The sequence below is a fragment of the Magallana gigas genome, chromosome 9 (genome assembly GCF_963853765.1).
Source record: "Magallana gigas chromosome 9, xbMagGiga1.1, whole genome shotgun sequence".
In the NCBI taxonomy this organism is placed as follows: domain Eukaryota; kingdom Metazoa; phylum Mollusca; class Bivalvia; order Ostreida; family Ostreidae; genus Magallana; species Magallana gigas.
This window is the reverse complement of record NC_088861.1, coordinates 8,605,716-8,630,841: the sequence shown is the minus strand read 5'-3', so window position 1 is coordinate 8,630,841 and position 25,126 is coordinate 8,605,716. Positions and strand designations below refer to the sequence as shown.

Genomic DNA, 25,126 nt, shown 5'->3' with positions numbered 1-25,126 from the left:
TAACTCCAGATGCGTATCGAAAAGAGCGATCTATTCTCTACCTTCTTGAATTAAAGAGTTCCACATCCGTCAACAAAACCATGCCTCATCCAACGGAAAAAGAAGCTGCCAAAGAAGAGCAGCCGGATGGATATCACCAGTTTGTCGAGATTCACGGACCTCAGCTTTTGAATTCAGGTGTTCCAGATTTTTACTGGCCGAAATTATATGAAAAGTTGAGCAACGAGGTAAAGTGCATTCTTGCATCAAATGCATTGCTTGCATGATTTTGTTGGTTGACCTGTTGGCCAAACGTTACATATCTGGAATCATGAATAGTAGATATTTACGACAAGGGTCAAATTTGTCAAACCAAGATACTGCATGCCAGTTGTTTTTATACTGGTAGTTACATGGTTTGTAGTCAACCTTATAACTGTATAAACAGGTGGGGACCATTCTCCCAAATTGGATATAATAGCCTGTTTGGGATATAATAGCCCAAATGGGATATAAATTGAAAGTGCAAAAAATAAAAAAAAATTGATTTTGTAATTTTTTATATAAATCCGCATTAGAATTGATGAAATACAACAACTTTTGGTAAACAACTTTTTCTGTTCCTGTACTATTACGGAGATTGATCCCTCAGTATATATCCAAAACTTCTTGGGGGTCAATCTTACAAACTATAGACATATAGAAAAACTTCTTAACCAAAAATTGTTGCATTTGATTCACATTAATGGGGATATATATTGAAAAATTTTAAATCAAAAATTATTATTTTTTGCACTTTAAATTTATATCCCATTTGGGCTATTTAATATATCCCAAACTGGCTATTATATCCCATTTGGGAGATTGGTCCCAACCTAATAAAGGTTTATACATGTACATGGTTTATTTAGTAAATTCCATATGGAATTTACTGAGCACGTATAAAACATATTAGGTCATCTACAAACCATGTATTGAATAATCTTATTGACTATTTTTGTGTCATTGACAAAAAGCTCAAGATAAATAAAACTTTTATAACAATGTTACATGTTTTAATTTGGGTTACAAACAACTGGCATCATAAAACTCCAAGAATGATGTCATAATGCCCAAAGAGAAGTATATTTTGTACTAACAGTGTATAATGGAATACTGTAGAAGGACATATTTTTGTTGGGTTAAAATTTCGTTGTTTTTAAACCAAATAAAATTTTGCATGCATTTAATTTCGTCCTATCGTAATCTCTAAAATGTATCATGTATTAACTCTGTATTTATTAATTCTTGGGTAAAAATTTGCCATGGATTTAATTTCGTTGATTAATACAGCCAACAAAAAATAACAAAATTAAATCCTCAACGAAAATTTCTGCTTCAGAATCTACAGTATATATACTGGTATATGGTCTCAATGTGACTGCTGTTAACCAATGATATCCTTACAATTTAGCAGGAAGTCAGATATATGGTCATATTTATTGTTGGCTGACTCGTTTTATTACCGTTATCTTTTTCCACAGACATTTGATGCTGGAGAGTATTTCAAACTTCTGTGTGTGCAAAGTGGGGATGAAAACAAATGGAAAGTGGAAACCATCCAACCTATAGAGAGCAAGCACCCTAACAGGTAATGTTAAATTTAACTAGATGCAGTTGGCTTTTGTTATGAATCATTACTTACATTAATTTATTATATATGAATTTAAATGTATGTATTTGGCCTTGATGCACTATGCTTCATGTATAAGCAGATATCCGAATTAAAATTTCTGTGTGAAACATTTTAATTTATCAAATGGCACAAATAGGCAATTTTATTACGCCATACTTTAAGTTATAAACAAGATATAAATCATGTGCGTGTTCGTACATGTACCTAATTTATTGATTTAAATCTGAACTCAACCTGACTATAAACTAAGACCATTGAAGTAAGAAGGGTACTTTTGGATATGCAATGTTGTAAGGACCACAGAATGAAGAGAAAAAAAATGTAACTGTTATTTCTGATGGATCCATGAGAGAGAGAGAGAGAGAGAGAGAGAGAGAGAGAGAGAGAAAAATGATATTAAATGTCGACCTTTAATCTATAAGAAGTACCTGGTATGTTTTTTGTAACAGCATCTTTCTGGTGGACCACGCCTGGACGTACAGAGTCTCAGACTGCCGGCCTCAGCTGGAACAGATTCCTGGTCTCTTGGAAAGAATGGCTGCTTTGATGGACATCCAATCAGAAGAGAGGTCAAAGGAAGAGGTCATCGAAGACATCTTACAAAAGATGTGGAAGTATGTGCTGATATCAGTTAAATACAAACATACTTTTTTATTGTCTTTTCACCAGGTATAGGTAAATTAAAGTTAATTTTGTGAAGTGATATATAAATCTTTACTACTAATATTTCTATTGATTCTTAATAAGATGTTGTTCATGGTTTTGAAATTTTTGTTTCACCTTTCCAGGTTCAATCAGACTTACAGGATCGGCAATGCTACATTTGTAAGTACATGTACGCTGTAGTATGTGAAAATATTTGAATCAATTTCCTTTTACCACCAAGAATCATTTTGTGATGCTGTTTCAAGTTTATGTTTGTCTCAGTCTCTTTCACTGTTGTCTAAAGATATATTTTCTCTATGCATATGATAGAGTAAAAAAAAAAACCCATCACATTTCTAATTGGTGCAGTAATTATTTGCAATGTCAATCTAATTAAATTAAGACTTGTAAATCTGCTCCTCTACGATACAGTAGACAAGATCTAACAACATCCCATGAGGTCATCTCAGAGTGACCTTTTAATTATGCATAAACAAATGTTTTACCCAATCAAATTCAAACTTCAATAAACAAGTTTTTATATAGTTTGATAGCTTTATCTCTTACAACTCTTATGCTCAGTTGTCTATTTTATGCTTAGTGAAGTTTTTCCTGCCAAAATTGTGTTAAATGTCTGATCAGTTATTCTTCCATCAAACATGCAAACAATGTAAGTCGTTTTTAACACTAACTTGCAAACAACACATGCACTTTGCCATGACTTTGTTTACTTCACAAGGCACCTCAGGAATTTAAGTTCATCGATGATAAAGAAATACATATTTGAACTACCAGCCAAGATTTTGACAGCAGGAAGATCATTGGTTATTTGAAAGGTCACTTTAAGATGACCCAATACGGGATGTTGTTTGATCTAACAAGATTCAATGTGAGATGAGAAACTTAAAAAATAGATATATTTCCCCAGTGTTTTTTAATTTATGTGTAAATTGATTTCAGGGATCAGATGAATCAATGCCCATCTGGTATATCATGGACGAGTTTGGTTCTCGCATCCAACACTCAGATTCACCCACGGTGAAAATGTCCCCATTTTTCTTTGCCCCTCTTCAGATTTCCTTTACCTTAATGTGGCCTCTTCAAGATTTGGAAGAGAATGGTAAAGTTCTTTTCAGGTTTGGCAATTCATATACTGCACACATGTAAATTTTATGGGAAATGTGTCTTGATTGGCAAAACAAAAACAACATGTACCTGGTTATTATATGTAACATATAAGCGTATAAAAACGTTGTGTGTTTTTTTCTTTTGTAGATGAAATAACCCGAGATTTTGTACCAAATGTGGGAGATCCTGAAACCAGAAAGGCCAAACTTATTCCCTGGGTTCCTGCAGATATGACAGATGTCGACTACTTTCAGAAAGAACCAGACGTCTCTTTCTTTCAGGTATATTGTTGTGAGAGAGAGATAGAGACAGAGAGAGAGACAGAGAGAGATATGGTATTTTGTCAAACTTCTTCCATGTCTTATGCTGGGTTACAACAACAAAAAATAGATAATGTTAAATAGTTTATCTCATTGATATTTTGATTAATGATTACGTAGTACATGAACATAATTTCCACTATTTAAAAGTTTGATTACAATGTGCAGTACATGTCTGTATTGACCTCATGGATTGCTCATTGACAATGACATTAACTTTTTAGTCATTTGTTGGACTTTCCAGTCAGTTTTTGGACTTACAGTCATTGGTTGAACATTAAACATTCCAGTCATTTATGGACTTACAGTCATTAATTGGACTTTCCAATCCATGGTGAACTTTTCAAGTTCCAGTCATTTGTTGGACTTTCCAGTCATTTGATTAACTTGCCAGTCATTTGTTGGACTATCAGTCATTTGTTATATCTTTGAATGTTCCAGTCATTTGTTGAATTTTTCAGTCATTTATAAAATTAGAGAGTGTTCCTGACCCAGACCACAAGTTCAGAGGTCTCCCCAAGGACAGGAACCCCAGGGTGTACCTGAAGTACATGAGTTTCCACCAGTACCTCACCGACAAAAGATTTGATTTGGTGGAAACCATGGAGGAGGCCGATATCATATTCATCCAGAGACACTTCAAAGACTATGAGTAAGTGTAGAAGGGGATAAGTTTTTTGTCACTCAAATATACATAGAACACTGATGCTTGTATTGATCAACACAATGTCAAGAGTGTTATTGTTGCGAATATTTCTTGCTGCGGACCAGTAATTGCCATATAGTTGTAATAAAAAAAACAGGTGTGGATAAGGCTTGGTCGGGAAAATTAGTGGCAGCAAATTAGTTCATATCAAGTAAATCGCGAAATAAAGTTGTTGCGAATAATAGTTGGTTTACAGTATATAGAATTTGATTTACTTCGGTTTGTATAAGTAAACAAAATTGGCTCATGTACATAGACTGATCCACATGAAAAAAAGAAGACAAATTTTTTTTCTATTTATTTTCTACATTTATTTGATTAATTTCTTATTTCCATGGATTTATAATGATTGTTCATGTAACTACTGGTTATGTAGAAAGTGTTCTTTATTGAAACCCATTCATACAAAAAGGGAATAGTATGTAAATAATATTAATTTGATTAAATCCTTTCAAAATAGAGATAATTTGTTTATGTAAATGAAAAATTAATTTAATTTTAACAGACAACTTAAATTAACCGGTACTAATTTTTTGGTGGTCGGTATATGCTTTACAAATAAAGTGTAAATTTTTCATCAAGTCCTTATTTTATAGCAAGTACCCAGACACGTGCGTGAACCAGTTTCCGTTCGAGCGCGTCATCACGGTGAAGGATCTGCTTGCTGTGGTGTGTCGCCGCGCTGGTGACGGGAAGGAAGATCCGGACACGCTCGAGAGGAATCCAAAATGGCTGCCAGTTACCTATAATCTGGAGACTGAGATTTCAAAATTTGTCTCTTATTTTCAGCAACGAGAGAACAAGTAAGAAATGTATTTGTTTAGATTTTACTTCCCACTAATTTTGTGCTTTAGCAAGCACATCAACATCAGATGTTCATTGTTAATGGAAATCATGTGTTGTTCGTTTATGAAGAAGAAAAAGTAAGAAAAGTAATTATATCCAATACATCACTATTGATTCTTTGGCATTACAAATTCAGAATAAATGCCAAAAACTTGGAGTAACATAAAAAATCAAATGTGTGAGGATATTTGTTCAGTACTTGGATTGGTAGCAGGACTGGTTTGAATTAATATGATTCTAATTTTGAAGTAAAATTTCAACCATTCTTTCTTTTTAAAGAGCACTTGACAACCACTGGATATGCAAGCCATGGAATCTAGCTCGCGGCTTAGACATGCATGTTACAAACAACCTCGACTACATTCTCCGGTTACCTGAGAGCGGACCAAAGGTCGCCTGTAAATACGTACACGACCCAGTTCTGTTTACGAGAGAGGACATCGGCAATGTCAAGTTTGATATCCGCTACATCGTCATGCTGTCCAGTGTCTCCCCTCTCAAGCTCTATGTGTACAGGGTCTTCTGGCTGAGGTTCTCCAACAGGTAAAAGATTATTTTGGAATATCATTTAAATTCATTGGAGCCAATTTTCTTCGATTGATAGTTTTTTACTTATTCTTGGGGATGTAATTTCATTGATGCATCAGTTTTCAATTTCTGTAAGATAAATACCGTAACTCTTTCAAAATTCGTTTTTGTCGAGTATGTTAATATGTGGGGTAAAGCTACCCACTAATACCACGAAAATTGAGCCACCACAAATTCCAATGATTCAACAGTACATGTTTTTGTTTAATGTGTTCGGATGAATTGAACTCAAATGGGAAATGGCTATAGAGGTACTGTGGTTTCATTAATATTCAAGGGTATCAATTTTCGTGGATAAAGTGAAAATCACAGTTTCAAGGATAGGTAAATTCGTGGCCAATGATCCTATCAATACAAAATATTAGTAGAAATTGCAGTTCAATGAATATTTAATTTCAAGGATAAACTAAACAACGAAATCAACGAAAATTGTTATTCAACGAATATTGATAAAACCACAGTATAACTTACAGTTTTATAGGCCTTAGGTGATCTTAATGTAATTCTATTAGTACTTCTAGATATATTACAATTTTGATTTTCCCAATGGGTTATTTTTTTTGGCATTAGTTAAGTAATTTAAATATAAAGATTTTTTTTAGAAATAAATCTAGAAATATATTCATCTAGCATTTACTCTCAAATATCTATGAACAAATACATGTATTGTAGTGTATTTAGATATTGATGGCAATGTTTCCTAATTTAATGTAACAGTTGGAAGCCATAGAATTAAAGAGAAAAATCAACTTTGATATCATGTTTGTAAACTTTCTGTCATTAGACCTTTCTCATTGGACCACTTTGATGACTATGAGAAACATTTTACTGTGATGAACTATGTAGAAGAGGGGCAAAAACTAAAACAGGTTAGAGTTTACTACAGCTACATGTACACACAATATACATTTTTATTCTCGGTGATAGATTCTTTCTTCTGTAATATTTTATTGTTACAGTTTAATTTATTTTGGTACTGTAGGTGAACTATGATGACTATATCCCTATGTTTGAGTCCCAGTATCCTGCTTACAAATGGGCTGAAGTGGAGGTAAGTAATTCTAATTTGGACAAGGTCAAAGGTGAACTACTAGGCTCAGTGTAAGATCATCTAAGATGAGTTGAAGACCCAAATACACGTACTACCTGTATACAGGTTCCACAAAAATACAGTTTGAAAGAAAATATTTTACACTTCCCATGAAAAAAAAATACAAAAAACTGTTCAGTATATTATAACATTGTATTGATTTTCATTTTTGTAGATAATTTACTAAAATCGAAAAGCAATACATTATAAAGCTTTCTAAATGAAATAAAAGCAGAGGGTTGGAGACGGAGATGAAATACGGTAGACTTCTTCGTTAAGTGGTAGAAATAACATGTATGATAAATGATGCAAGCAATTTTTCATACTTAAGCATTTTATTTTATGCAATTTCATCACAGTATTACTCCTAAAATTAATGAGCAGATATTAAAGAGCTTGTATTTGCTTGTTGGTAACATGAGAGTTTATGTGTTCAATTTACCGGACATCTTTTCATAATGATAAACATCTCGGAATATGCATTGCTAATTAGCAGCTGCAAATGCAAATTTGCATAAATTTTGGCACGGTCGGTAAGTCGAAGCTAATGACTGATTTTAGTTCACAATTTGTGTGCATTAAAGAAGCGTCTTAGCATGGAGAGGACTTTTGTCAAACACAAATAATTACTGTGACTCGAGGGGGAAAATTTAAAGAAAAATGGCAACAATTGGCAACAAATTCAAAAATACTATACTGGTAAATTAACACAATCCTCAGAAAAGGGAAGGCGGAATTCCTTTTGTTTCAACCCACTTTTCCGTATCTGCTGCCATTTTAAACCCCTTTTTGTGAAAGGAAAGCCTTATGTTTACAGATCAAAGTGTATGGAATTTTTCTGAATCATTGACCATTATATGCATTAAAAAGACATTTAAAATAAAGAATCTTCCTCTTATCCTTAGAAACTTATGAAGCATAAGATGAATGTTCCTCTTTTCACATAAACGAAAATCTCAACAGTTCATCTGTCAGTGAGTAAATGTTCCTCTTCTCACTTCAACGAATATATGGAAAAGTCACATGAGGAACGTTCCTCTTTTCACTACAACTGAAATATTCAAAAAGCAACTGAAGAACATTCCTCTTTTTGCTTGACTTGAAATCTTGACAAGTCTTCTGAGGAACATTCCTCTTTTCACTACAAATGAAATGTTCACAAAGCATCTGAGGAACGTTCATCTTTTCTCTTCTACTGAAATCTTTACATGGTATCCGATGAACGTTCCACCTTTCAATTCATCTGAAAGCAAAGACATCGAATATTAACTAAAGTTTAAATAGTTATCATCTAAACTTTATTAAGCATTAACATGTTATACTTTATGTAAATATATCAGTGAAACATTGAAATGATGAAAAATTTCATACATTTAATAAAACAAACCTGTTTTGTTAATGACATCATTATTCATAAAGTTTAGAATAATCTTTGTAGACAAACAGAACAAAACATGTTTAAATTTACTAATTAACATTGAGACACACACGCAAAATGAAAATTTGTATATTTATTATATACATGTAAGTTTTCATTTTCCGTGAAGTTTGGTGTCCCACCATTATCCCATGATATTTTGCATAATGTCAGTGCATATTGTATATCGTTTAATTTTCACGATTATCTAATTTTTTACTTTTTTTGCCATCTCTTTAAATTGCAAAATACTGATTACGCAGAATTTATTTCCTGTATTATTTGAAATTGCAAAAAGTGACTGCCAACGCAAATTAAAAATGCTACACATTTTTCGCATATTTTGTGACGTGAAAAAAATGATATCACATGTATGTTCATGGATAGATTATGATAAATTAGCTTCTTTTTATCCTGAAGTTATTTTATTAAAGAAGTAATATAATTGTACCGTACAAACTCCTATTGGCCACGATTAAATTGCCTGCCCATTACTCAGATGTGTCTTATAATCCTGTAACGTGGTTCTTTAATGTTTAGAATTCATTTGAAATCGGATCTTAATTATCTTGCCTTCTTCTTTTAAAAGAGAGCATACAACAGAACCAGCCATTGTTCAAAGTCATTCAGAAATGTCTGAATTTAAGGTTATTGGTTGCTTTGAAAGTATGTAGATGACCGGTGAAATATAGAATACATCTAGTTATGTTTAGTATTAAAATTTAAAAGAAGAAAAAATAAACTTTCCAAGTTTTCAGGCTACTGTGATTATAAGGTACACAGAGGACAGGAAACACATAGTGTGTATAGGCTGTATTTTTGTTTGAGAAAATGTCAGTCAAAAGAATTTGGAGAGGGCATTTTATGAAGTTAATACATCTGATCTCCTATTTTTAATTTAAGGGAACTCTTTAATCAAAAGGGAAAGCCCACATGAAAGATGGCCAAAAAGTAATCTTTATACAAATAAATCCATGAGCTGTACTAAATAAAATATGCATGCTAGTAAATTCAGAATTACCACTTGAATGAGAGAGGGATTAATTCAAGCTGACTGGACTGAATACTGTGACAATGAAATAGAATTCATTTTGGTTATGAACTCACCAGTGAATCAATAGCTGATTATTACTCTGCTACATTCATTAGAGACTCAGCCATTTATTTTTTTACATTTATTAGATAGGCTTTATGGATGAATGTACAACCATATGGTAATTAATGATAAGGATTTTCATGTGATTGAATGAACAGATTACTGTATAAGCATGTAAATGGGAATTCTTTTCATGCAAATAAATATCCTTTTACATTAATTAACCAGACTGAATTTGGTGTTTAATTTCAAACTGATACCAAAACCATGTCCATATGAGATGGGGAAAAAAGATACTACCTATCACAGGGGCCAGTACTCCCCATGTAAATTTATGTTCTTTCATTTCTTTTTCTTTTTTTTATGAAAACCATGTTGATCTCATTTTGTCTTGACGTTTTATAGGAGGACATTTTCCAGATGTTTCGAGAAATGTTCCAGGCAGCTACTGCCCTGCCCAGCCCCCAGGGCATCTCCAACTGCCCCCAGGCTCGGGCCATGTATGCCATTGACCTACTTCTAGAGTGGAGGAAGAACTCTAAAGGTTTGTTACTATTTACTTATTTTTTTAAGGTTAAATAACACACCTGGAAAAAGTCACTCAAATTAACTGTAAAGGATTATATATGGTATGGGCCTAAAATGGCCCCCTAAAGGGAATATCATTATTTTACTGTAATTCTTATTGTTACTGTCACGAATGTACAAAAATATGCATCGTAAACAGCTAGTTTTCTTTGACGGAACTACAAAATGCCCCCCTTTTCCAGAACAAGACATGTTTTTTTCATTTAATGGAATGAGGGTGTAGTTTGAGTGTATCAAGGCATTTGATAAAGAGAATTTATGCTTGACTTGGCTATTCTTCACAGAAAATTATTAAAAGTCTAATGACAATTTCTATTTTCAAAAATAGCTAAAAATTTAGAAAGGGCATAAAAATAAAAAAACAAGCAATTTGTGAGTCTCAGCAGAGATTAATAAGGTTTCCTGTTACAGGATAGAGGCATTTTTCTATGTGACACACTTCTATTATTAACACCAAAAAAATCAAATGCAAATGCTTTTTAAACTTTAAGGCCGTCCAAAGTTAATTCTACGTTTAAGATAACCTGCACACATAGGTTTAGGAAAAATTGGGTTTTGAAAAAAACAAACAAATCTGGATTTTAATTTGATTTTTTCTAGTGTAATTATACTAATATACTGTAATCTGTTGAAATTCGAAATGTTTAGAGCACATTATGGACTAATATAAATCAGATAATCAATAGGATTATCAGAAAGATCACTATTAAAGAAATAACCTATATGGTAGTTTGAATACTGACTTTATTTGTAATAATGTAAATAAATAAAAATCATTTGTTTCATAGATTTAACGTTATATGTAGAATTATTAAATTGGGTTGCCTAAAAATATGTTTTTTAGAGGAGATTGCTTTAATAAGGGGGGGGGGGGGGTTCAGGTGGTTGTTTTTTATGAAAATCAAATTTCAAAAAATTATTATAGCATTGAGTGATTTATTGTTGAAGTTGTGTCAATAACTGATGTTAGGTAAGAAGACAAATTGAAAAACGCATGTTAGCGTGTTAATTATGATAAATTGTCTGCTCATTGACAACTAACAGCAATTATTGACACGATGATGTCAAAAATAAATCATTCAATGCTTATACGGTAGTTACATTCCCTTATTGATAAATAAATTGTCTTATTGAATAAATCAGTGTAGATTCCAGATCACGGAGGGAATAATTTAGTAACAGCAAGAACAGTTTTAAAAGCTGGTAATCACATTAGACTGTTAAGATAAGCCATAAAAATATAATCCATGAAAATTAACTCTTAAAATTTTGATTTTAACAGTAGAATTGAATAATTGCAAAACATTGTGTTTTAACAACATGACTGTATGTAATATATATTCAAACTGAAAACAGAAATCAATGTTTGGGAACTTAAATTGGAAATTCATACACAGTGATTTGGTTGCTGCGTTTAGAGGCATTTAAAAATCACAGATTTTAATGGAATAACACATACAGTGGAATGTAAATATTTTCATTTGATTGAAATATTAAACTTTATTTATATTAACCGGGTTTCCCATCGGAAAAATCCGGTTATTAAAATGGTGAAAATGGCGGGCGGGCTGCTGCTTAAAGGGTACCCTCATTGTACGGATAACTCCTCCTATAGTTTTCAACTTGAAGATAGGAAGTTGCTCTTTTGCAGATCAATTGTACATATATCAGAGGTGTGCATATTGCTAGGATTTTGATTTCTGATAATTTATGAATAAAATACCAGCTTTTGAACTTTGTCATTTTTTGACAAAATATTGCATATAGGGTACCCTTATTGTACTGATAACTCCTCCTACAGTTTTCAAGGTAGGAAGTTGTTCATTTGCAGATCAGTTGCACATATATTAGAGGTGTGCATATTGCTAGGATTTTGATTTCTGATAATTTATGAAAAAATACTAGCTTTTGAACTTAGTCATTTTTTGGCAAAATATTGCATATAGGGTACTCCATTTCACTGGATACGGTTGGTAGTGTTTATCAATTCAGGGTTGACATGGATTATGGATACAGTTCACATAAAAGAAAACCTGGTTTGCTGTCACATTGACAGCTTTTCACTTGTTTTGTTTTGTATTTCAGGGGAGAGAACCATTCAGCCAGTGATCTGTGAGGTGAACTTTTGTCCGGACTGTGATAGGGCCTGTAAATACCACCCTAACTTTGTGAACGACGTCTTTAGCACCCTATTCATGGACGACATCGAAGGCAGACCAGTGACACAGCTGCTGTAACAACTCACAAAGCATTGCCAAGCTTTATATAATAATCCCAAACAATACTGTGGGATCATAAAATTCTGTGGGGGATAATTCCTGTGCATTTTACAGGTTCATGTATTGCGGGGGGAGGGGGGGGGGGGGGGGGGGGGGAGGGGGGGGGGGGTTAGGATGGGAATTTCACAGTATAAATGTCCAATTGTAAGAGAAAACTACAAAGACTGTTGACCATGGCTTAAGTTATCAAATGTACAATTGACCAAAAAATGATGCCTGGAAAGGTATATATTTTGTATACTCATTTGAGAGGTATGAGTACCGGGGTATGTAGTTTCTAAAAATATATATTTTTCCCACCAAATCACTACAAGGAAATAACTCTATTTTTTATTTGAAATGAAGGGTATTCAAAACATTATATTAATGTTTGTAAAAATAATTTGAAACCAAACATATTGAGATGTATTTCCTGTAATGTTTATCCATTTAAGGGAATGTCACTATGGTGTTATGACAACACAACAATGTTTTGTAGTCAAGTTCCCCTCTCTATTCAAAACTTAATGTGATGAATATTGATCTGTGGGGGTTTTTTGTGTGAAAAATTTCATTTTAAATTTGAAATTAAATACTCTATGCACTTCAGCTTTGTTATGAAGTTTTGTATTGTTGACTTGAGACCCATTTAGTTTTTAATATAACTTGCTACTACGTGTACAAGAAAATAGGCAATTTGAAATATTGCGTTTCAAGAAGAGTTTTAAGTCCAGTTTTAGAGGGTTTTGTATAAGATCAACAGTATAAAATCAAATGAAATTTCACAGATGTTGGAATGGACAATTAAACATAGTAAAAGCTTTTACTGGTCTCATTTTTACTTTAAAATCATGAGTCACTGTGTCAGTTTGATCTGAACAATAAGAAGATTATTATTTTGTTAGTAAAGTTCATATTACCGGTAAATGAAGTTGGTATGGATGCATGTTGGCTGATACTCATGCATGGTCTTTTCCATCAAGAATTGATATGTCTGAGCTTATATCAATTAATTATCCTTCCCTGTCCTGTCTTGGACTTTCTAGCTGTGTAACATCTTCTCAAGAAGCACTGGGCCAATTTCAACCAACTTGGCACACAGTATCCTTGGGGGCTTTCAGGTTTGTTGAAATAAAGGTTATGTCCCCTTTAAGGGGGATAGTTTAGAAGAATTGAAAAATTGTTGGTATTTACAGAAAACCGCCAAAAATATAGTCCTTGTTAGATTCTAAACATTGATTTCTTTTTCTATGCCAAGTTGTATGATAGTAAAAAAGAAAGAAAAATATACTTTTCTTATTTCCTTTCATTTTTATTTAATGAACAATTAATCAAATTTACGTTTGACAAGTCGAAAACCAGAAAAGACTCCTTCCTTAAAGGGAATAAAATACAATCCAATGGGAAAAAGGTCTCATCGTTAAAACTTTATGCAGTTCAAGACTCCGTCAGTAAGAAGTTTTAAAATTTAATTAATATTTCATAAAATCAAGTGAGAGCATGAAAAAACACTAGGTTTTTGAACTACATGTACATTGTGTTCCTGTAATTGCTGACATGTTGGTCAAAGAAAGGATAACAGGTGGAAAATCACCACCACCCCTCTCCATTTCTAATTCACCTTTCCATTTCTGCATTAATTGAAGATCGTTCATGATATTGGTTCCTGGAACTTAGTATATATTTGATACGTACTATAAATTATGACGTGAATAAGAGTGCCTTACTTTTCGCAAGGTTTTTTGGACAAACTGAGTGCTGATTGGTTGTGTAAAGTCACATGGTATTTTGAAGCACCTCAATTCATCAAGCTCAATTTTAATCAATTGTGTCATGCTGTATCCAACTAAGATTTAAAAAAAACCACACATCTGTTTTGTTCTTTTTGGTTTAAATTCTAGCGAGTAACAATCAAAATGTGCATGTGGTTGGGGAAGCGGAAGGTTGACAACTTCAGCTACTGGGTAAAATTCATTGTCAACACGTGATGTTTGAGGAAGTATATATAATCTCAGTGTATCTAAACTCAACATACTGTTAAAGCATTGTGTACTAGATAATGACGTATTTACAACTCATCAAATACTCTATAATAAAAAGGTCACACGTTTACGTTGACAGTCGCATTTTCTAAAATGCAAAGGTTAATGATCTCTGGACCTTTTGAATTGAATACTTCTTTACACGATAAAAAGCCATTGCTTCTTTTTACAAAGCAATTATCTATTAACACCGTTCGATTTGTTAGGAAATTCACCTGTTCACATGCCTCATTTATTGTGATTGAGAGAATTAGAGTTTTTTGTTAATTGCTGATACTTTTTTTAAATCCCAAACAATCCAACAAAGAAAGATCACGCACACATTTTTGCAGATTAAATATTTAATAAACTGTTTTCTGTGGTGATTCGTGTTAGCGGGTTATGCGATTTTTGTCTGCAATGACCGCTACCTCTATAACCCGCATGGATCATCAAATAAAGCATCTTATTGTTTATATAAATTACATCTTTCTTGTAACAAAGTAAAAAGTAAGAAAACTTATCTTAATCAATGATAATGTAAATCTGTAAGTTAGCTGAGAAAAACAGCCAAATCGTCTTCTATGGAAATTTGAGTCTGACTTCAGCATGCTTATTTTGGGCAGTCCGTGATTTTTCTTAGGTTGCTGAATGTGTCCACCAATCGACAAACGGGGCGTTTACATTTCAGTCCTGTCAGTTTCTACAGAGCTATGAATGTACAATGTATGTGATCTATTGATTTCGTTAAGAAATAGAGGGAATCATGCTTGGTGGATGTAAAAATAACTAAATTAAAAGAAATTTAAGGTGGTATGGGACACTAGCTGTCTGTTGATATTTATGTGGATAAAAGAACACTATAAACGAAATAATCTCATCGGCTTAGATTTGTCAAATTTCACAAAAGTTTTAATTTTTTTTTGGGGGGGGGGGGGGGAAGGCAAAAAATAATGGAAGTCCCAGTGGGATTCAATTTCTAGACTTGCAGATCAGTAGATAACGCTCAAACCTACGCTGCTAGGTAACTATTTTGGGAAAGAAAAAATATTTAAAAAAAAAGATAATTGACTTTATTGTTTATTTCGATAGGAAGTACGTTTAAAAAGAAAAAAAGCGATCAAAACTATATACAAAAACAAAACATATTTTAATAAATCGAAATTTAAACTCTCTCAAACACTGGAGATGTTTAACCCCTCATGACTGACCCAAATCTAGTTAATTAAGATACAGAAGGAGAGAATCGTTAAAAAAATAACAAAATCCGAAAGTCTGGCTTTTCACTTGATTGCAGGAATAACCCGGATTTTTGTAATCTTCTTCACAGTGCATTTATCTACTGGTATAATAGAATTGAACGCATAATGAAAGTTTTTGTTCGTTAAGTAGTATACAAGCCAGTTAAGAGATGGGTGTAAATGAGCGAAAGTGGTAATGATCAAATGTGATTCGTGTGGAAAGGAATCATTTCGATCCGCAACGATAATAATGGCATAGGGCACCCAACATGTGGTAAAAACAGCGTAAATCAGAAACAAGGTGCGCGCAAAGCCGATCGACTTCCGTTGCAAGTTATGTGACGTCATATCCGTAACAACCCTACAATTTTTCCTGAACGTTGAATAGATACAAATGTAAAATAAGCCAGTAAACAATACTGGAATCCACACCAAAACGACGGAAAAAGTCACCGTGTAATAATAGGTCGCCATCCGATCCCAAATACACACTAGACTCTTCCGATCGAAAGAATGGCCACCGATCCCGGCTAAATTTAAGAGGATCAGGGAAATTCCAATTAAGTAAAGGCCGACGCACATGGCAACACAGGTGCCTTTTCTGAAGATCGTCTTATAGTACTTATTATGGCAGATGAAAACGAAGCGACTGAAGCTCATCAGAGTGATAGATCCCAGGGACACGATACAAGAGACAGTGCACATGTACGCAACAGCCTCGCATAATCCGGGGACTTGATGGAAAAAATTCTCTCCTTCCAGTTTACCTGCCAGAATGGATGACAAAATGTTTATTCACAGTAATCTGAATATTATGAATCTTTATCTGCAATGCATAACCAAGCTTCGAGATTTTTGTCGGAAAAGGATATAAATTATGTCAAATTTTGTAACACTGTTATGAGTGGTTGATTGTTAAATGCTACAAAATGTATATTTAAAGGGTACATATATAGATCTAAAGATACTATCTATATTTAAAGGGTATTAATATAGATCTTAAAATACTATTCTTATATAAAGGGTGCACATATAGATCTAAAAATACTATCTATATCTAACGGGTGCAAATATAGATCCAAAAATACATGCATTATCTATATCCTAACGGTACATATTTAAAAAAAATCTTTATAATAACATGTGTTTAAAATTTTAAAAATTTTTAAAAATACAAATAGATTAATATTTTTACTGATCATTTTGAATACATTTAATATGAATTATCAACGATCAATTTGGTCAAAGGAGGACAATTTTAGTTTTCATTGAGCATATAATTTTTGCGAATTCCAAAAAAACTATATAATTTTTTATCATACCTTTTAGCATTTTCTTTCGATACCATTTATTAAAGTGAAAACAATAAACAATATACACATACAATATTTAAATTTTTAAAGGAAAATTTTGTTTTTAAACAATTTTTGCGTGGTTCGGTAGCTGAGTGTTGACGTTGTGCTTTTATGACGTTATGATGAAATGAAGCTTTGTAGTAGTTCGTTATAAGAAATAAGATAAAAGAAATATATAATTTTTACATATCAGGTAGAAAATGATATTAGAACCATTTTAACAAGACCTTGGACTTTCGGTTGGACGTATCTATCTATTTCTTGCGTCAAAACAAGTTAGAAATGACGCGGTTTCAAGCGAAATATGCACTGATTGCATAGTCTTAGTGTTACATTATAGCATTGAATCATGATTTTTTGAAGTATACACTCTCATAACTGCAGCGGTGTGTGCATACAAATTGAGTAACGCGCGTTAGCGCGTTATGAAAATTTGTATGCACACACCGCTGCAGTTATGAGAGTGTATACTTCAAAAAATCATGATTTAATACTTATATTTACATTTTTTTTAACTTCTTGCCTTGTCTGCAAATGTGATTCATACCTTATCCTAAGGGTAAGTTAATTTTAATGGAAGAGCCACAGTAACAGCCATAAGCGTGAACTTTGATTTTCGCTTGTGACGTTGCAATAGATAGTTTTAAATTCTCTGAATTTTTAAACATTAATGTAACATTAGCTCAAAGCCAGACAAATCTTGTTGATTTCAAAGAGCCATGGCAGAGTGGCCAACAATGAAATAGACAGGCCTACGTCACATTGCTTTTTGACACAACTACCCTAAGTCCAAGCTCTTGTTAAAATGGTTCTACTAATCGCATATCACAAATTGAGAAAAATCGCTATTGTAGTCTATTTTAAATCTGCTTCGAAAATGACAATTTCCTATGTATTCATAAAGTGAATTTATTTGTGTTTTTAGATGGTCCCTAAAAGAACCATATGGTAGATGTTGTTGAAGCTTTGCAAATAAACTTGACTTGATGTAAATTAAATCTTGATAAAAATAAGGAGTTTTTCTAGTTTTGTAGTTTTTACGCAAAAATAACACAAATCGGCTTCTTTACGTAGACAACGTTTCAAATCATATTCCTGGGGCATTGCAAGTAATTTTGTTTTAAAATCTTTAATTGGAGTTGTTAAAGAAAGAATAACCGATCCACGCACACATAATGGTCGTAAAAATAAAAAATAAAGGGTTTTTTGGTAAAGTACAATATTTCTTTATGCTAATGTTATTTATTAAAAGCAATGTTCTAAAAATATGATTTTGCATGCTCATTTTTTAATTTGAAAGTACAATATATTACTTACCAACAATATTCATGGGATCTGCAACTAAGGTAACAAACATATCCGAGATCGCCAGGTTTGCAATGAAAATGTACTCCAAAGATCTCATTTTGATAATCTTGCAGACCGAAATCAAAATCAGCAAATTACCGGAGGTTCCGAAAACTGTTCCCAGAACCAACACAGTGACCAGGAAGCACCCGACTCCCGGATAGTCGCCGACAAACTGAAAGCGACCGAGGATTCCCGTACTGTTCATTTTCTAACAGAGTCAAACAGAAGGAGAGAGAGAAAAAAATTATGAATATATATCACGCGAATCTGAAATCCGTTTTACCATACCGGCTGCTCGTCGTATCTGTATTGGGTTTGAGATGCACCACTCCAGTTATATATATATGTTGCTGTCAGATGTTCTGGTATATTGACGCATGTATTATTATGTTGTCGTCGTTTCTTTTTTAATTTATCGGACATTACCCGTTATATTTGTTACAGTTCTTAAGATGCACCGCTCCAGTTATATATATATGTTGCTGTCAGATGTTCTGGTATATTGACGCATGTAATATTATGTTGTCGTCGTTTCTTTTTTAATTTATCGGGCATTACCCGTTATATTGTTACAGTTCTTAAGATCTCGAATTGACCACGCGTAAGAGAATGGAACTTCTCCTTTTATCTATACTACTATATTAAAATAATAGACTCGATTTTTTTAGCTTTAATACCGAGAAATCGGAAGACTACTGTCTTTTGTTTTAAATATTTTTAACATCATTGGTACATGGAGATTACCAATATGTTTTTATTTTTTCTCAATCAGGCTTCGCTAATTCATAATCAAAGAGAATTCCTTTAAAAAATCCGGAAATCGTCTGAATTTTTCGGATTTTACAATCTTGCGCATGCGCATTACATTCAAGCTAAATCACGGGATGCTCTTTAGTTTATGTTTCCACAATATCACATTTGCACGGATAAACTAAAAAACGATACATGTAATACAAATACGTGTAAATTTTCATTCAAAATTTGCTATTTATATTTTCTGTTCATAAAAGAAATTACGGGAGAAAACTCCAACTCAGTGCGTTTAAAAGATTCCAAGATTTCTGAATGTCAACATGGTGTGCAAATTTGATGTATCTATTTCGTAAATGCCCGACATAATATGCAATGCCAACCCGTGCACGCACGGGTCTAAGTCTAGTGATATTTAAATTATTAAGTCATGATCATTGTCGATTCCACCGGGACATCTGTATGATTATACTTTTTGTCTTTGACAGACGATTTGAAAACAGTTATAGGTGGGTTTTTTTTTAAATTTCAGAATCCTATCTTAAACGAAATTAGTCCGACAGATAACGAATAATCCGCCGTGTTTTGCGTGGATGGGTGAAAAACGATCCCGTTAATAGGCCGTTATCATAACTCGGTTCTGTTTCCGAAATGTCACACCACACAGTCTGTTGGCTTTGACAAGCTCTTTTGAAAAAGCCCGAGAAGTTACGATTGTCAGCTTTGACTTTCCACCCTTGTGTACTGTATACAGAGAAATAATTTCCCCCGTTTTATGTTCGCCCCTTTCGCCCTCGGTGCCAGAGGACGAATTTAAGACTAGGCGAATTCTATATTGCAAATAATATCTGTTAACACAACTGCATCTGGGCAAATTCAAGACGGGACGAATCCGTTTGCAAGTTTAAAAGGGCGAAAATTACACTGAGCGAAAATAACCCTGTATACAGTATACCTTTGAACAATGTTTAACAGACATGCATATGCAATGTAAGTTCTTAAATGTCTCAAGAACAAGTGGCCCCTCTTCACACAATATTGAGGCAAGTCCTATGTAAAGAATTTTGTCCTATTATAAATCAATGTTAATAATGGAATAACCCGACACCCCTTTCCAGTGGACTCTCCTATGTGTATATAAGTGAGAGAAGCTGAGAGTCGGGGTCATTCCTGTTTGAGCAGTGGAAGGAGAAGGTAACAGAAACACTATATTAAACTTCTGGACCCACACAATTAGATCAGTGGCCCGAATAGAGCCGAAGCTGTTCTATGGTGTGGTATTGTATATTAGAGTTGTTTGTAAAACACATTACTGACAGTTTGTCAGGGAAGATAGCAAGTGCCAGGGTTAGGGGCCCGAATAGAGCCGACCTGTCCTTGGAACTTGTCTATCTAATAGTTAAGCAGAAGTTAGGTTTTCCTCCTTCATTGCCAATCATTTGTTATTCTGGATTCACTTTTGATTTACCCAAAGTAGGGACATTTGATATTAAATATAAATCTAATTAGTGATTGAGAAAAATTGTATGCCTTTTAATTTTACATTGACAAGCAAAGAAGCGAGTGAACTCATTTACACATTACACCTACAGCTCACTTAACACATACATGTACATACTACTTCAATATTTTGTTTTCATCGGTTAATTTTTATTATAAAACTTCTTACTGATAAAATCTCAATAACATGATATTTATATTGATGTGCCTTTGTCACGGTAAACTTGTGCATTGAAGTTAGTATAGTCATTTATATTCAATTTTGGGATTGTCTTCCAACGAGACAAACATAATTGCAAGATCCTCTGATATCTTATAATATAAAACATGGTAATTCTATAAATACAAACAGGTACATTTTAGTCAAATCAAGTATATGTAGTATATGTACATAGACAGGCAAAAAAAATGACATGCAAGCAGTCCGAATACCGGTTAGTACAAATCAATGTCATTGATCATTGATAATGTCTACTCTATTAGACCAATGTCTAATCCATTAGATCCATGTCTAATCCATTGTCCAATAGAGGATTACGATAGGCATGCATCCTTTACAGAAAGTTGCAAGCACTGTCCAACCATTATCTGATCCATGATCTAGTACTTGTTTGTGTTAAAATCATGGATTGCAACGACGTTGACGCCATTCTTCGTGCAATTAGCATCGACGCATGAACATTTTCATTCATTCATGCGCTCAATGTTACATATAGCTGATCAACAAACCAATGGAAAGTTTTGCCATTGCTTATCTGAACCAAATGAAATAGGATAATCTAATATTATCTACATGATAACTATCAGATATTTCTTATAAATGTACATTTTTGTTACTATCTTCCATTGTATTTTATTTGATCTACTTATAGCTTAGATTTAAATTCTCTTAAAATCAAGTATAATTTCCTTTTAAAGTCAAATCCAGCGCATGCAAGCAATCAGATCATATCAACGTCGCTAAAAATTCATAATAAAATTAAAAAAAAACACACCAAACAAACAAACGATTAAGTAGATGGTAAAGCAAAATTTACGATATAATTACGATGTCATATTGTAAATTTTGTATTCGTACACACCCAGTAAATTCATAATTCATAATATTTAATACATTGAATTTTTTTTTTAATCGCAGAATATTGAAAATAAGATAAGGACGATTAATGTTTAAAACATCCCGTGCAAAAACAATCTTAGTCGTTTGTTGTAGTGATTTTTTTTTTGTATATTATTTTATATGTTTTTTGTTATCAATTACTTAAAAGCAATTACAGGTGCTTGAGGACAAGACCAATCCGCCTTTCCAAGCCCCCCCCCCCCCCCCTTCCCCTAAGTTTAGATCCCCAAAACTTTACTCTTTTTATTAGAATTAAATTATCTCTTGTTACCATGCATACACATGCTCTGTGAACCTTGATATTTTTTTTACAAGATTTGAATGTTATGATATCCATAAAATATACGTAAATTCACAAAATTGGTTTTTCGCATTACTCTTCGATCGTTATCATGATGATAAAAGCTATCATCAATTTATTTTCTCAAAGCTAAGATATCTACGTTGTTTTCTTTTTTTTCAAAGAAAAAGTAATATGGGTCAATAAAGATACTTTATTGCTACTTCTACGTGTTTCCGAGCTTTTGTATGGAAACAATTTTATTTCTGTATATCACGATTCCCATTCATTTCATTGCTTTATAACTATATAAATTACTTGAATGTTTCAACTAAAGATCTGAAGATGGATAAAATTGCACATTAAAAATGATTTCCTTTCCTCAAAACTTTGGCTTCTCCAGTCTTTTTGCCTATGGACTTGTAAAAAAATAAAAACGCTGAAATATTCAGCTAATGGACTTAATTTTTATTTGCAAATCTTTTCTTTACTATGTCAATTAATAAATAACTGTGTATGTTTAAATAAAGATCCAACTTCGGTGAAGGAAATTTTTTTTTTAAGTTTCACTCTGTTGTTGATGAAGAAAGAATATGTTGTGTTTTCGTAACTAATAAATCGTTAGAGTTTGTTGTTGTCTTGGTCATTTCCATGGCCTCCACTTTCTTTTTCGCTTTGCATAAATCAAAGAGTTTGTTCAGCTTCACCAATTCATCGAAGGCTTTGCGAAACTTGGTGTTTGTGAAATAGTATATGAGCCAGTTGATGGAAGGATGAAGATGCCCGAAGGCGGTGAGGATTAGATGTGACTCATAAGGAAACGTGTCATTCCTGTCCACAACAATAATCAAAGCATACGGTATCCAGCAAGAAGAGAAAATCAAGTAGATTAAAAACAGCGTGCGCGCAAGTTTGATTGCCTTCCGGTTGTGATTGGAGCACGTGACTTCCGTTATTTTCTTCGTGCTGGTTCGCACAGATATGTATATCTTCAGATAGAATATTCCCGTAATGGTTACTGGAATCCATACCAAGAGAACTGAAAAGGCAACTGTGTAATAGTAAGTGGCCATGCGGTCCCAAATGCACTCCAGACTCTTTCGGTCGAAGGAATGGTCACCGATTCCCGCCAAATTCAGCAAGACCAGAGTGAGACCAGTTAGATACAAGAGGATACACATTGCTATGCAAGTGGGTTTCTTGAAAATTTTGTCGTAGTATTTGTGGTGGCAAATGAATATGTAGCGGTTGAAACTCATCAGAGTAATCGAGCCCAGAGAGTTCACACAGGCAATAGTACATACATATGCGATAGCCTGGCATAACCCAGATATGGAGTTGAAAAAAGTCTCTCCCTCTAGTTTAGCTGAAATATGATAAAGGATAGATACTGTAAACTTATTTAATTAGCTTGAAAAATTGTTTGCAAAATTGTGATTTTTCAACAAGGTGATAAGCGAAGTTGTAATCTTGTGCGTTTCTGAATCTATATTTTTATACATGTAGATGTATATTCGTTCATAATTTAAGATATAGTCTCTATCAGTATCGGGGTAAAATATGATCAATTACCACATACTCTACCCCAAAAACAAGAAAAAGGAATCTTTTATTGTGATTTATTGGTACAAATGTATACGGAAGGATGACTCGCTAATTTATTCAAGACATTTAATTTGAACAGCGAAAATATACGTTCCTCCATATTAACAACAAAATGTAAATCGTTTACATTATCAAATTTTGCCTATAATTATTGGGTTAAGATCGAAATAATTTATTAATGAATGAATGTTATTGCTGAACTTACCGACAATGCTCATTGGGTCCGCCACCATTGTGACGTATAGGTCAGAGATCGCAAGGTTGCCGATAAATATACACTCTAGAGACTTCATCGTCTTGGATTTCCAAAGGGACACTAAAATCAGAAGATTTCCAAACCCCCCGACCACCGAGGCAACAATCAGTACAATGAGCACTAAGACCCCCACTGCGGGGGACTCAGAGACAAATTCGTACCGGTCGAACACCCTCGATCCGGCCGCAGGTGTAACTACTGTTTCATTTATGACCATCTCGTCTGGCATTGTCCTTGCAACCTTGTAAGGTCCTTAATCTTCCAAGAATTCTCTTTCAAAAGTCTTCTTTCAGATTTCAGTTTAACCGATTTGTAACCGTATTGCAATATTGGCCGTCTTTGTGGGTTTTGGTTTTCCACTTCCTTTCCTAGATCCGAACGGATTTCTTCAGAGCACGTGAACGCTTCCCTCCTCTGAGCTCGACTCAATACTTTTACTGTTCCCCCTGTATTGTTTTATATATCCCCCGAGGATTGGAGCCGTCATTAATGAAATTTTTAAACATTTTAATGAGAATAAACATGTCAAACTGATACGACCTTTACACCGGAAAGAGATCCAGGGCCGGCGATAAATAAACATAAGGTATTGTTTGTTTGCTAATATGCGTTGTTATATATGGGACTAAACTATATCTGAAGGGTGTAAGAAGGTCGGGGCGCAAATCAGTTGAGGAAATTTTTTATTGGACAGTTTATTTGTATTTTGTTCTAGAAATTGCTGTTATGAATACATGTATATGATGATTTGTTTACGGAAGGTTTTAACTTCTGTCCGCTAGATATGTCCAGAATTTATTTAAAAACAAAAACAAAACAAACACGTGCATATTGTTTTTTTCTTCTTTCCAATCGTAGGATTATTTTTTTTAAAGGATGGTACCACCAAGACGGCATTTAAAAATTGTTTTTCTCTAGAGTTATTGATAAGATTTCCTGAGGCCTGTTAGGTTAGAGAAATGCCGGTCATGAAATGGGAAATAACTTTTTCTAGAGGGAACGCGCGAAACGGCTACCATTATAGAACCATCTTATATTTTTTATGAGCAAAACCAAAAGTCTTAGACAAGAATTATGGGAAAACTATTTGAATGACCTTTAAAAAAAAATCATTATATATCTACTTAGTCCATGTCTGTTTAACGTGTGCATGAAGACACAAAAATGAGACTGAACTTGAAATTTTAGAAGAACATTAAATGGATTTTAGCGTAACCATTTCAAGTTATATGCCTACGAATATTAAAAGTTAAGCAAATATCATTGAAGATGGAATATAATTGTACGGTTTCATAATTAAAAATCATCGAAA

The 25,126-nt window shown here is 33.4% G+C and overlaps 3 protein-coding genes across 3 annotated transcripts; 1 reads left to right on the top strand and 2 right to left on the bottom strand.

Moving 5' to 3' along the window:
• The first annotated feature begins 42 nt into the window (after nucleotides 1–42).
• On the top strand, nucleotides 43–12,435 carry LOC105320721 (tubulin--tyrosine ligase-like protein 12). Its single transcript, XM_011418775.4, has 13 exons — nucleotides 43–227; nucleotides 1,503–1,609; nucleotides 2,104–2,268; nucleotides 2,443–2,479; nucleotides 3,260–3,419; nucleotides 3,575–3,708; nucleotides 4,209–4,399; nucleotides 5,050–5,256; nucleotides 5,579–5,842; nucleotides 6,672–6,756; nucleotides 6,870–6,938; nucleotides 9,896–10,034; nucleotides 12,164–12,435. Exons 1-13 carry the CDS (start codon nucleotides 81–83, stop codon nucleotides 12,313–12,315), a joined length of 1,857 nt encoding a protein of 618 aa, XP_011417077.3. The 5' UTR covers nucleotides 43–80; the 3' UTR covers nucleotides 12,316–12,435.
• A 3,061-nt stretch (nucleotides 12,436–15,496) lies between these two features.
• Nucleotides 15,497–18,590, bottom strand: LOC136271527 (melatonin receptor type 1B-like). The gene is made up of 2 exons (XM_066071697.1): nucleotides 18,271–18,590; nucleotides 15,497–16,365 (listed from the first exon to the last, which is right to left on the bottom strand). The coding sequence occupies exons 1-2, from the start codon at nucleotides 18,506–18,508 to the stop codon at nucleotides 15,641–15,643; spliced, it is 963 nt and encodes a 320-aa protein (XP_065927769.1). The 5' UTR covers nucleotides 18,509–18,590; the 3' UTR covers nucleotides 15,497–15,640.
• A 3,810-nt stretch (nucleotides 18,591–22,400) lies between these two features.
• Nucleotides 22,401–24,301, bottom strand: LOC105335271 (melatonin receptor type 1B-A). Its single transcript, XM_011439082.4, has 2 exons — nucleotides 23,764–24,301; nucleotides 22,401–23,319 (listed from the first exon to the last, which is right to left on the bottom strand). Exons 1-2 carry the CDS (start codon nucleotides 24,041–24,043, stop codon nucleotides 22,520–22,522), a joined length of 1,080 nt encoding a protein of 359 aa, XP_011437384.3. The 5' UTR covers nucleotides 24,044–24,301; the 3' UTR covers nucleotides 22,401–22,519.
• Between the last annotated feature and the right edge of the window lie 825 nt (nucleotides 24,302–25,126).